At 36.0% G+C, this 15,000-nt stretch overlaps 1 protein-coding gene across 1 annotated transcript; it reads left to right on the top strand.

Moving 5' to 3' along the window:
- The first annotated feature begins 6,970 nt into the window (after positions 1-6,970).
- On the top strand, positions 6,971-12,471 carry LOC144979547 (uncharacterized). Its single transcript, XM_078926262.1, has 2 exons — positions 6,971-7,346; positions 11,136-12,471. Exon 2 carries the CDS (start codon positions 11,136-11,138, stop codon positions 12,231-12,233), a length of 1,098 nt encoding a protein of 365 aa, XP_078782388.1. The 5' UTR covers positions 6,971-7,346; the 3' UTR covers positions 12,234-12,471.
- The last annotated feature ends 2,529 nt before the right edge of the window (positions 12,472-15,000 follow it).

Genomic DNA, 15,000 nt, shown 5'->3' with positions numbered 1-15,000 from the left:
TTGCTGGGCGGACGTGACATCAGACTATTGAATCCTAGTTTGAATTGTGCCAAAAATCTTTTGGGATAGCAGACACCACGTATTAGACCGCTTGGGTTGAGTAAGGTTTTTGAAAAAAATCTTTATCATGTAAAAACTAACTTAACAGTATATCTATCGTTTTAATTACTTAAGAATTGACACACTGTTGTCAAACTTGTATTATGTATTGATCGACGTGTACCTATTTGCAGGTCTGATAACCCAAATTGTTATGGGCTGGTCGTTATTGTCATGAAATTAATACTCTCAAACTAACGCAACAATATACTTGTCCATAACATCAATGTGAATTAGCCTTCGGTTATCAGACATGCAAATGTGTGCACGTGGGTTGGGATAAATCCGATGCTATGAAGTGAATGCAATTCATTTTTTTAATGATCAGAATTTATGTGATTTTATTATTATTATTGTTATTATTTATTTATTTATTTATCTATTTATTTATTTATTTATCTATTATTATTTATTATATATTTATTATTATTATTATTATTATTATTTATTATTATATTATTATTATTATATTATTATTATTATTATTATTTTATTTATTTATTTAATTATTCATTTATCTATTTATTTATTATTATAATTATTATTATATTATTATTATTATTATATTATTATTTTTATTAATATTATTATTATTATTATTATTATTATTATTATTATTATTATTATTATTATTATTATTATTATTATTATTATTATTATTGATGTTGTTGTTGTTGTTATTATTATTATTATTATTATTATATTATATTATTATTATTATTATTTTTATTATTATTATTATTATTATTATTATTTATTATTATTATTTTTGCTTTGCTTCATTATTGATTTTACGTACTTGAATTGTTGATTGGAAATATTATTTTTTTTATTATTCAAATATGAGTTATATTGGCAATTGCCTAATAATATGCCTTTGAAAATTTGATCGGGGTTATTCATCCAGACATAAAACCGTTTGAGATGGTGGGTCACTTATTCATTCTCCTCGGTAAAACATTTTTGAGCATTTTTTTAAAGCGCAATATCCACCAAACGTGCTTAAAGTCTTTTATAAAGGATCCATGTCCAACAGCAACACGTAACATTTAAAACGAGTCATGACACTTGTTAGGCGAGATTACAATTTTTTTTCGAGAGAGAGAGACAACGCTCGTATCGACCAGGTACTCATTTAACAACCCGACTACGGTGAGAAAATGTGAGTAAATAGCCTTTTCCAAGGACGAGCGAGGTTCGAACCCAGGACCTTGCGATTTGAAATCGAGTATCATATCACAAGACCAGACAGCCGCATATGCCACTCACTGTCTCAAAACGGTATTTTGATGATGGTAATGGTGATGATGATGACTTATGATGATCACGATGATGGTAATAGCAATGCTGATAATGATAATAATAATGATGATAGACAATGATGATAATGATGACGATAATCTGTCGTAATTATGCCTTGTATTCGTTGGTTTATCTGTTAAAATCTTCAACGTCAACTGTCGCCTGAACTAGTTTAGTTATTTAATTACAATAATACGCTGCAACAGTCGTAACGTCACTTCCCTCGTAATGACGCATGGTAACGTAGTAACTGGCTCTAAATTATCGGAACAATGGCGGACGCCCTTATGAAATATTTCTCCGACGAGCATAAAAGCGTATCCAGAGGGAGAAAAACATTATAAATACGATCATGTTTTGACTTTTACACAATCTGATCACAAGACATATGAAAAGTTCTAGCCAGCATGAAGAATAAAAAGTACATATTTTCTTTGTTTAGAACCACGATGGCCGCCGTTGCTGGGCGAGATGACATCAGACTATTGAATCCAATTACAATGGAAGTAAATACGAGGAAGTCGTAAAATTCCGAGTCAAAATCAAGCATACCAAACCATAGCCTTTAATCTAATAGTGAGCTTTTATATAGCGCAATATCCAATAAATGTGTTCAAAGCGCTTTACAAGGAGTTCCTGGCCAACAGCAACATTTAACATTTAGGACGGGACATGACGCCTGTTAGGCGATGTTATAATTTTTTTCGGACAGAGACAACACTGTTAACGGCCAGGTACTCATTTTACACCTGAGTGCGGTGAGAGAATGTGAGTAAAGAGCCTTCTCCAAGGACTCAACTATGCGCCGAGCGAGGCTCGAACCCAGGACCTTCCGATCCGAAAGCGAGTGTCACGCGACTCTGGAAAAACTCGTGTATTTAAAAAATTAGCCAGAAAATTCGTCCTCGAAATATCGATCGATTTAAGAAGGGCAGAAGATCAAGGGGAAGGCCACGAGGAACATGGAGAAGAATTAAAGAAGCTGATATACAGAGAAGTGATATGACATGGAATGAGATTAAAAAGATAGCTCAGGATAGAGAAGGATGGAAACTTTTTGTCTGTGGCCTATACCCTGACCCAGGGTGAAAAAGGCAATGATGATGATGATGATCTTGGCAAACATTTTCAAACCAGGCGGGGGACTTTACGAGGTCCCAGGTTTGAGAGTTTGTGGTTTTTTTGTTTTTTTTTTTTGGGGGGGGGGGTTGTTTTGTTGCCAAGATGAGGGTCATTTAAATCGATTGGCATTTCAAGACGAGTTTTCTGGCCAAACTTTTTAATACGAGTTTTTCTGCAGTGCGGCAGTTAAAAAGTAGATAACTTGCTGAGAGAGAGGGAGAGAGAGAGAGAGAGAGAGAGAGAGAGAGAGAGATAGAGAGAGAGAGAGAGAGAGAGAGAGAGAGAGCGAGAGAGAGAGAGAGAGAGAGAGAGAGAGAGAGAGAGAGAGAGAGAGAGAGATTGTACCTGTTCTTAACATCATTTTATCTTCTCGTAAATACATTGACTTTTTTTTTCCCACTCTTTTGTTCTTAATATATTTTTTTCGATAACCGATGTGCACATACCGACTTGCATAATGTGTGATCACCGAAAGCTATGTGGCCTAGTGGTATGACACTCGCTTTCGGATCTGAAGGTCCTGGGTTCGAGCCTCGCTCGGCGCATAGTTGAGTCCTTGGAGAGGCTCTTTACTCACATTCTCCCCCATATTCACTCAGGTGTAAAATGAGTACCTGGCAAAATGAGTAGTTAACAGCGTTGTCTCTGTCCGAAAAAATTGTAATATCGCCCAACAGGCGTCATGTACCGTCCTATATGTTAAATGTTGCTGTTGGTCATGGACCCTTTGTAAAGCGCTTTGAGCACGTTTAGTGGATGTTGCCCTTTATAAAAGTTCCAAAAATAAAAAAAAAATATCACCGAAAGCAAGGCAATTAATCTATTTATTTATTGACTTATTGATTTATTTTATTGACTAAAATATTTTCTATTTACATGTATTTACTTATTTATTGATTGATTTACTTATTTATATAGTTATATACTTATTATTATTATCTTTCTATTTTCATTTATTTATCTATTATTCATTTATTCATCTATTTTTTCATTTATTTATTCATTTATTTTACTAATTCTTTTATCCATTTTTTTAAAAATGTTGCCGATTCGGATCATTTTGACAAAATATTCAATTATCTTCATTTTGTTTATTCCGACATTAAGTATATTCCATGTAAATGGGACAAGTCACAGCTGATTATATATATGTATCATGGCCCCACGTGCATATATTGGCAGGTCCGATAGCCGAACGCAGTCAGTTATGGACTTGAGTTGACATTGTTGTAATGGACAATGTTTTATAAATAAATGAATAAATGAATAAATAAATAAATAAATAAATATATATATATATATAAATAAATAGATCAATTAATAAAATTCCCTTTATTCATCCCAAAGGGAAAATTTGTCTCTCCAGTCTATTCCAAAGGAAGACTAGAATAACCCAGGCGTTAGCCGCAGTGCAGCGCCTCAAATTGAGCTAGGGCGAAGTGGTGCATTGCTCAAGGCACACAACGCAGCGGCGTGTGATTGAACTCGGTACCTTTCGGGTACGAAGCAAATACCGTACCTCTGAGCCACGTGTTGGTTTGAGAGTATTTCCGTTACAAAAATGAATGAGCCCAAGACAATTTAAGGTATCAGACCTGCTAAATAAGCACACGTCGGCATGGCCCCAATAGAACTGATATCATGAATATCATAGACTGTAAATGAAAATCATGAATAAAAGCAAAATTCCTTAAAGAATACCAATGTGTGTTTTTATCACTTATTTATGCATGATTGTGCGGCTAATGTCTCTTGTGGTATGACACTCACTTTCGGATCAGAATATCCTAGGTTCGAGTCTCTCCCGGCGCATAGTTGAGTCCTTGGAAACGACTCTTTACTCACATTCTCTCACCATACTCAGGTGTAAAATGGGTACCTGGCCGTTTAACAGCGTTGTCTCTGTCCGAAAAAAATGTAATATCGCCTAACAGGCGTCATGTCACGTCATACATGTTAAGTGTTGCTGCTGACCAGGGACCCCGATCATACCACTAAACCACATAGCCGCGAGGGACTCCCTGTAAAGCGCATTGAGAGCGCCTAGTGGACGCTCACGTAATTATAGAGTTTTCCAGAGTTCGGCAGATTAGGTATTCTGGTGCTAAGTCATGGAAATATATTTTAATTTATTTTTTTACTGAAGCAATTTCTTATTATTTTGCATATTTGTGACCCTTCGCCTCAACACGGTATAAAGTCGGGTTGGTTAAGATGTTGAAAATTGGATTTATAGCCAAAAATATAAGACTGGTGTTGAGTTTGTATGTTTTATTGAGGAGAATGGATACCATATTTTAGGGTGCTAATGGCAACAATTTAAATTTTTGACCAGTTTAACATTTAATTCAGATTTTAAGCATCTGGTTCGCCCCGACATAATACCGTTTTGAGACGATGGGTCACATTTTGTCGAGCACACGATTCACACGCAAAGATACCAAGATCGATCCCATGCGAAGTCGAGATTTTTTCAAAGACCTCCCTGTCCATCCATAAGTGAATGAGTAGCTGGGTCTGTTATATCTAGTGGAAAGTATACTTTGCGATAGACCAACGTCCTATCAAAAGGGTATCAAGCAATCGCTATTGTTCATTTAACTCTCTCCTTATCCGCCATTTTCAGAATTTTCCCTGAAACTTCACACCCACCCAACACAAAAATAGATTTTTATTTTACTCAAACAGAAAAGGAACAAGTACATTATATACATCGGTGGTCGTTGATCAAACCTCTGAAGTATAGTATCGCAAAGAGGCTACTTCAGAGCTTTGATCAACGGGCCAAAGAGGCTACTTCAGAGCTTTGGTCAACGGGCCAAAGAGGCTACTTCAGAGCTTTGGTCAACGGGCCAAAGAGGCTACTTCAGAGGTTTGGTCAACGGGCCATCGAGGCTACTTTAGAGGTTTGATCAACGGGCCAAAGAGGCTACTTTAGAGGTTTGATCAACGGGCCAAAGAGGCTACTTCAGAGCTTTGATTAACGGGCCAAAGAGGCTACTTCAGAGGTTTGATCAACGGGCCAAAGAGGCTACTTCAGAGGTTTGGTCAACGGGCCACAGAGGCTACTTCAGAGGTTTGGTCAACGGGCAAAAGAGGCTACTTCAGAGGTTTGATCAACGAGCCATCGAGGCTACTTCAGAGGTTAGATCAACGGGCCAAAGAGGTTACTTCAGAGGTTTGATCAACGGGCCATAGACATATAATAATTGCCCAGTGTCTAATTTTTATCGCTAGAACAAAATATATTTTTATAATTTGTTATGTACAAAGGATATCAGAATGAGAAAACTGTTGGTTTCATCGTAACGAATTTTACGATTTTCCATGGATGGTAAGGAGAGGGTTAACGTGATAACAACCGGGATAAGCTCCGGCTTTGTAAGCCATAGGGATCTGGGGTACTACTACACTATTAGAAAATGGTTTTGTTTTTGTAGTTCAATTGGCAATCTTCTAATGTAAAATTCCCCGATATAATAATAATAATGATGATAATAATAATAATGATGATAACAATAATAAATAATAATATATAATATAATAATAATAATAATAATATATTAATAATAATAATAATATATTTAATAATAATAATAATAATAATATAATAATGATATGATAATAATAATAATAATAATAATATAATAATAATAATAATAAATAATAATAATAATGATTAATAAATAATAATAATAATAATAGTAATAATAATAATAATAATAATAATAATAATATATAATTATAATAATATAATAATAATAATAATAATAATAATAATAATAATAATAATAATAATAATAATAATAATAATAATAATAATATAATAATAAATATAATAATAATAATAATAATAATAATAATAATAATAATAATAATAATAATAATAATAATAATAATAATAATAATAATTAATAATAATAATAATAATAATAATAATAATAATAATAATAATAATAATAATATAATAATAATAATAATAATAATAATAATAATAATAATAATATATAATAATAATAATATAATAATAATAATAATAATAATAATAATAATAATAATAATAATAATAATAATAATAATAATAATAATAATAATAATAATAATAATAATATAATAATAATAATAATAATAATAATAATAATAATATATAATAATAATAATAATAATAATAATATAATAATAATAATAATTATAATATATAATAATAATATAATAATAATAATAATAATAATGAAACAGGAAATGTGAATAAATTGCCAGCTGGTACGCTTCACAAACAACACAATTTCGGGACGTGATATCTGTCATCGCGATGGTTAGTTGTCGGAATCGGTTGACATTTACACGCCCCCCCCCCCCCCCCCCCCCCCCCTTTACCTCCACACCCGCACACATACACACACACACACATACACACACACACACCCACACACTTTGGACTCTATATCTCTCGTACTTAGCCCATCTCCAACATTCAAAAAGTCAGTGCTGACAGTGTAGCTGCAGCACGTTTTAAAGTACGATTCAACTCTATTTTGATTTTAAAAGTAAGAATGAAAATATATAATCATTTTGGACTCAAACTTATCATAATGGGCATGATCTATATTACATTTCCATGTGCTCGAGGTCATTGGTCATACTGGACTATGTGCTCAAAGTGATCCACATAGTGAAAAGTGTTCACAGTTTTTGAAATATCTAACATCACGATTGGTCATTTTGTTCAGTTTGACACATGTGTATGGTTACAACTTTCATAAACAAAACAGCGTGTTTACATTTCTGAAGAACTGTCCAATCGTTGTACAGCAACAGTTCATGTGAGTGATGACTTGGTTGGACGAAAACATGAATATAGATCGCTCCAAATGAATGCAATAGTCTGGTGTCATGTCGCCCAGTAACGGCGGTCATCTTGGTTCTAAACAAAGAAAAGCTGTACTTTTTATTCTTCATACTGGCTAGAACTTTTCATATGTCTTGTGATCAGAATGTGTAAAAGTCAAAACATGATCAAATGTATGTGTTTTTTTTTCTCTGGATACGCTTTATGTTCGCCGGAGAAATATTCATACGGGCGTCCGCCATTGTTCCGATAGTTTAGAGCCAGTGTTACTAAGTTACCATGCGTCATTAGGAAGGAAGTGACGTTACGACTGTTGAAGAGTATTAATGACAGTCGGTCTCAAAATGGTTTTCTGTCAGGCTGAATGAAATGCTGGAAATTCAATTTATAGATAGTATGTGCTTGGCTAAGAAGCTCACAACATTGCCATCCGGAAATATAACGGACCAACACACAAAACTGTGTTACCTTGAACGTTTATAGTCTGGTTAATACAGTTTAGTGAGAATTACTCATTAACGCAGATGACAAAAATGAATAACAAAGACTTGAATGACGTCAACTTCGTTCTATCAATCGCCACAATACATCTGACACGTCTATAGATAGAATGCGCTTGGCCAAGGAGTTCACAACATTGCCATCCGGAAGTATAAAGGACCAACACACAAACTCTGTGTAACCATGAACGTTTATAGTCTGGTTAATACAGTTTAGTGAGAACAACTCACAAACGCGGATGGCAAAAACAATAACAAAGGCCTGAGTTACGTCATCTGCATACTATCTATAGATAGAATGAAGTTGACGCCACATGGGTCTTTGTTATCGTTTTGTCGTTTATATAGTCTGGTTGATACAATTTCGTAATTCTCACTAAATTGTATCAACCAGACTATATAAACGTTTAAGGTTAACCATACTTTTGTGTGTTGATCCGTTATATTTCCGGATGGCAATGTTGTGAGCTTCTGTGCCAAGCGCATACTATCTATTCATTATTTTTTTTAATGTCGTCCTTCAGAGCCACCAGTGCCCATGGAGCCGGTTTTATCCCGGTTTCTGTAGCGTGAAGCGGACAATTGCTTGCTGCAATTTGAATAGGACGCAAGTCCATTGCAAAGCACTTTCCTTCTAACAGATGTGACAGACCCAGCTACCCAATCACTGCAGGGTGGACAGGGAGTCTGAAAAATAAATCTCGCCTGCACCAGGGTTCGATTTCGGTCACTTTTGCTTGTGAAGCGAGTGCTCTACCAACTGACCTATCAGACCCTTATATTCTTTATGATGGATATTAAATACAATTTCTTACATTGCAAGACAATTAAAATGCAATGTTCGTATCTTTTATCATGCTAAAATTTTAATTTATTGTCAAAATATGAAGACGAGGGTTAGGTTTTCATGTTTTATTGAGGGAGTTGGATAAACTTCTTAAACTGACATAAACTATAATTTCAAATCTCTTGTAATTCCAACTTTAAAATCTCTTATTTGGCCTATGGTTAAATCCGACATAATTCTGAGACAAAGGGTCACATATCCATGCCTGCTATCCGAATCTAATTAGGTCTATGGGGCCTGGTTTTTCATTGTTTTAATGGAAAATATTTTGCGTCATTTTATTTTTTAGATTTCCATTATGAGCCCATACTGATTTGTGTTATCAGACCTGCAAATAAGTGCACGTCTGCTTTGATTCATCCCGACATAACACCGCTTTGAGACAGTTGGGTCACATTTGTGATACGTCGTCTCAAAACGGTAATGATATGTTAGGATGAACCAGACGTCGGATAAAAAAAAATTGAGCTTTTATATAGCGCAATATCCATTAAACATGCTCAAAGCTCTTTACAGGGGGTCGCTGGCCAACAGCAACACGTAACATGTAGAGCCGGGTATGACGCCTGTTAGGCGGTATTTCATTTTTTTGGCGGATAGAGACAACGTTGTTAACGGCCAGGTACTCATTTTACACCTGAGTACGGTGTGAGAATGTGAGTAAAGAGCCTTCTACAAGGTTTCAACTATGCGCCGAGCGAGCCGGCTCGAACCCAGGACCTTCTGATACGAAAGCGAGTGCCATACCACTAGACCACGAAGCCGCACAACCAGAACCCGGTTAATGATAGAATGCTGACGAGACAAGACATAGTGTTATTATTAGATTTACGTGTAGATTTCACGACAAAATTTATTTCTTGTTTAAATAACTACGGCAGTATCCTATATAATTTTCATTGCTATAGATAGTACGCGATTGGCTAGGAAACTCACAGCATTGCCATCCGGAAATATAACGGACCAACACACAAAACTATGTGTAACCTTGAGAGTTTATGGTCTGGTTAAATCAGTTTAGTGAGAATTACTCATAAACGCGGATGGCAAAAAGCAATAACAAAGACTAGAATGACGTCATCTTCGTTCTATCTATTGATATCTTGACAACAATGATACTTCTTAATGTCTACTCGTTAAACTCGTTTGTGCGGCGACGTGGTCTTGTGGTAAGACACTCGCTTTCGGATCGGAAGGTCCTGGGTTCGAGTCTCGCTCGGCGCATTATTGTGTCCTTTGGAAAAGGCTCTTTACTAACATTCTCTCACCGTACTCAGGTGTAAAATGAGTACATGCCCAGCGTTATCTCTGTCCGATAAAAAAAGTGTAATATCGCCTAACAGACTTCATGTCCCCTCCTACATGTTAAGTGTTGCTGCTGGCCAGGGACTCCTTGTAAAGTGCTTTGAGCATGTTTAGTGGATATGGCGCTATGTAAAAGCTCAATATTTTTTTAACTCTCTCCTTACCGATGATTTTCAGTATTTTCCTAAAATGGCAGGGCTTACCAAGCAGAAAAATGGCTATTTTAAACTCAAACAAGCTCTCTACAAAACAAATATATTATGTTCTTATCAACTAAACAAAGATCATTCTTCAAAGTTTGTGATGTACAAAATAAATCTGAAGAAGAAAAAATGTATATTGTGTCGTAACAAATTTGACGATTTTGCTGTAGGTGGTATGGAGAGGGTTAAAGATCAAAAACTCAACAATGCACATTGGTAAGAAATAATGCAGGTAAGATCAGTGGATATGAAAAGATTTTGCGTTTTGAAGTTTTGAACCTAAAGTCGCGCAGCGGCATTGGGAGCCTGTTCTAAATTTCGAACTTAGAAGTTGAAGAATCTTATTAGTGCTACTATTTTGTCTTGGTGTACGATACCCGTTTTTAGATCGGAAGGTCCTGGGTTTGAGGCTCGCTCAACGCATAGTTGAGTCCATGGAAAAGGCTCTTTACTCACATTATCTCACCATACTGAGCTGTAAAATGAGTATCTGGTCGTTGACAGAGTTTTCCTTGTCGGAAAAAAATTGTAATATCGCCTAACAGGCTACATGCCTCGTTCTACATGTTAGAGGGTCAGGGTCAGGGCTCCTTTGTAAAACGCTTTGAGCACATTTAGTGGATATTGCGCTATATGAGAAAAAATGCTTAAGCCTAATTTTGGATGCGTAGTTGTATGCAAATACTCTCAAACCAACGGGAAATCCCAATAATGTTACACCAAGTTGCATCCGGTTATTATATTATCTGCACATGTGCACGTCGGGCTAGTTTAATTAATTTTTCTTTTTCTGATTTTTCAAACACATAAGATCGTTTGTGATATTGTAATATCGTGTAATATAATAATTGTTTTGATGGATCGTTTTGTTTGATTAATTTGTTTTCTTTTGTTTCGTTTTTTTACAGATGACGCTGCTTCAATTCAAGTTCTTGCTTGTCGCAGCATCAAGCATATTTGCCCTGACATGCGGGACCTCAACTGCCGAGCCCAGTTTCAGGGTAAACGAAATAGAGAGAACCGTTCAAGGGTCACATGCCCATTATAGGGTATCGTATTCGGTGAATCCAATAACAACGGATGTATTTAACTATTGGAATCTGCGGGACACGGCTAGCGGCTTCTCCCACTTACAGAGCACCACTGTTAACCCAAGGAACGCAAGAGGAAACTACACATCCAATAGTGTGACCAATATAACAAACGAATCATCTGTGTATTTTGTCTTTGGAACAGATTCCTTTTGGTATGTCATGGTCATTAACAATACGCTAGCTCAGAATGCAAGCTTGACCGGTATTTCAATGCCAGAGGTAAATGCTATACCCCGGGAGATCGTTTATACTGAAGGAGAGAACGCCACATTTCAGATTATCTCGACCGGAGGAATTGATCTTTCCTTCGAAGCTCTTACAAGAGCTGGGTCCGAAGAATTCATAGAGCTCTATCTGGGGTCCGATGTAACCGTTACACGCGTAAGTGAATATGTTCTCAATATCACCATCCATACATCAAGAAAACCTTTCTCAGGCGTCCTTTCACTTAAAGGTTATCTAAATGTCAGTGCATACCCATTATTGGAGATATTCGAAATGGACAAACAAGTTGCAATACATCCTAGAACCCAAAATCGTCCTTTCAAAGACAGTATGTTCGCCTTCTACAGCAGATTTATGCCGCGCGACGAGACAGGGGCCCTGGTCAGTTTCTGTCCTCATCAGCAGCTGTTGCCATGCAGAGTTATTTGCCCCACGGTGGTTGGATCCGACCGGACTGAAATGTATGTCACATACAGGGGAGAGTTAGGCCCGGTCCGTGTTATGGAGAATCCCTTTTACATCGCACAATACACGACAGATATTCCGCGCGGTGTTGACGTGGTTCACTGCCATGCAAAAAGCAGAATATTAAGGAATCACATGGCGCATCAACTGCTTCCCAAGAGGTCCGAAATCAAAGAGGGTTTTATGGCTCGTCATTTCGTCCATATGGCAACTAGCCATTGACCGTTAGTTAGTGCAAATTAAAAGATTGACCTTTTGTAATACATCTTAGTGTTCACTTTATTTTGATGGTCGTCGCCTTATCTTTTGAGGCAATGTTTTTATCAGTGTCAGGCTATGCTACGAGTTTACAAAAGTTACGATGGACATATCTAAAAAAGTAAATGGAAAGGAAACTTACATAATTAGTCAAACTCAGTGTTGTTTTTAAAAAAAGGAAATAAAATTTATTTTGTGATTATTTCATGTTTCACTATACGTCCATTTTTTTCAATTATTAAAGATAAATTACACACAATAATTAAAAATTGAGCTTCTATTCAAAGCATTGTCCACTGAACGAGGTCAAAGCACCCTACAAGGAGACAGCTTGGCTCAGCGATACGGTCTTTGCTTCATGCCCCGAAAAGTACCGAGTTCGATCACTCGCCGCTGCGCTATGTGGCCTTGAGTAAGTCACCTCGCTCTAGATCAATTTGCGTCGCTGCACTGCGGCGGACGCCTGGGTTATTCCAGTCTATTCTTTGGAATTGACCCTAGAGACAAATTTCCCATATGGGATGAATAAAGGGAATTTTATTTGTTATTTATTTAAGGGGTCATTATTCAACGGCAACACTTGGCATGTAAGACGAGACATGGCGCTTAATAGGCGAAATATTACATATTTTTCCGACAGAGATGTTAAGGATGAGGTACTCATTTTACACATGCGTACGGTGAGAGAATGCGAGTAAAAAGCATTTTCCAAGGAATCAACTATGCGCCGCTCAGAGCTGGAATCGAACCCAGGACCTTCTGATCCGAAGGCGGAAGTAACACCACTAGACCATATTACAGTTACAAATATATGACCTATCGCATGAAAACGGCATTACGTTTGGTATGTTTTAAAATCTAAAAACTGAATTTTTAGTCTAAAAGATATGAAATTGGCCTAAGTTGACACATGTCTATGGAACATCATGGATCACCGGTATGGTCTTTGCCTCGTATACGAAAGGTACCGAGTTCCACCACCCGCTGCGCTGTGTGTCTTGAGCATATCACCTACCCTAAGCTCCATTTGCGGCGTTGCACTGCGGCTGCCGCCTGGGTTATTCCACTCTTCCCTTGGAATAGATCCTAAAGAAAAATTTCCCATTAGGGATGAATAAAGGGAATTTATTTATTATCATCATCATCATCATCATCATCATCATCATCATCATCATCATCATCATCATCATCATCATCATCATCATCATTTATTGTTATTGATATTATTATTTTATTATTTTTATATTATTTATTATTATTATTATTATTTTATATTATTATTTATTATTATATTATTATTATTATGTATTATTATTTATTATTATTATATTATTATTATTATTATTATTATTATTTTTTATTATTATATTATATTATATATCGTTATTGTTATTATTATTATTATTATTATTATTATTATTATCATCATCATCATTATTATTATTATTATTATTAACAGCGGCTATGTGGTCTTGTGATAAGACACTCGCTTTCGAATCGGAAAGTCCTGGGTTCGAGCCTCGCTCGGCGCAAAGTTGAGACCGTCGAAAAGCCTCACTACTCACAAATCCATCGCCTAACTCAGGTGTATAATGAGTACCTGGCCGTTAACAGCGTTTTTACCATCCGAAAAATATTGTGATCTCGCCTAACAGGCGTCATGTCTCGTTCTACATGTTACGTATTGTTGTTGGTCAGGGGCTCTTTGTATAACGCTTTGAGCACATTAGAGACGCGAAACTTCTGAAATGGCAATAGATAGTATGCGCTTGGCAAAGAAGCTCATAACATTGCCATCCGGAAGTATAACGAACCAACACACAAAACTGTGTGTATCCATGAACGTTTATAGTCAGGTTAATACAGTTCAGTGAGTATTACTCATAAACGCGGATGGCAAAAAAACAATAACAAAGACCTGAGTGACGTCATCTTCGAACTATTTATAGGGTTTCCATAGCGAACGATGGGTCAGGTTGTGTCAAATCGGTAAACATCCTCTCGCTCATAATGTTTATATGTCATATATTTCGAATCGGAATAGACATCTAGATAGATAACCACGCCTCTCGGACACACGTCATAATGTAAACAACGGTAGTGATTGGTAAACAAAACAAACTTCAATGGTTTTACCGTCGATGGTATGTATCTAAGTAAAATACCCATTGTTCTACCGCTTGATCAATAGATAGTTCGAAGATGACATCACTCAGGTCTTTGTTATTGTTTTTTGTCATCCCCGTTTATGAGTAATTCTCACCAAACTGTATTAACCAGACTATAAACCTTTAAGGTTACACAGTTTTTGTGCGTTGGGGCGTTATACTTCCGGATGGCAATGGTGTCAACTTCTTAGCCAAGCGCATACTATCTATACGCTAGACCAGCGTCCTATCCAAAGGATAGCAAGCAATTGCTATTGTCTGTTTCACGCTAGAGAAACAGGGATAAATTCCGGCTCTATGGGCCTAAAGGCTCTTAAGAACTACTTACAGTCTGCCCCCTCCCTCTTCTTCCTTTTTTCTCTTCCCAGGATTAAATTTGTAATTTATTTGTGGTCAAGCGTCACAAAAGGGTATTTATTTATTATGTCGGGTTGAATCAGCTGATAAAAGTGGATTTAAAGTTTAAATGTTCAGGAAATGTGACCCATGATCTCAAAGCGGTATGATGTCGGGATGAACAAGGAGATAGAAATTGTCTATATAATTATAATAATAACCGAAAA

The sequence above is a fragment of the Berghia stephanieae genome, chromosome 9 (genome assembly GCF_034508935.2).
Source record: "Berghia stephanieae isolate SIO BIC M18660-M18661 chromosome 9, UCSD_Bste_1.3, whole genome shotgun sequence".
Lineage (NCBI taxonomy): Eukaryota > Metazoa > Mollusca > Gastropoda > Nudibranchia > Aeolidiidae > Berghia > Berghia stephanieae.
This window is presented reverse-complemented; position numbering and strand designations above follow the sequence as displayed.

Excerpts from the sequence above, each read along its gene's own strand:
- LOC144979547 (XM_078926262.1), top strand. The coding sequence starts at position 11,136 with ATGACGCTGCTTCAATTCAAGTTCTTGCTTGTCGCAGCATCAAGCATA.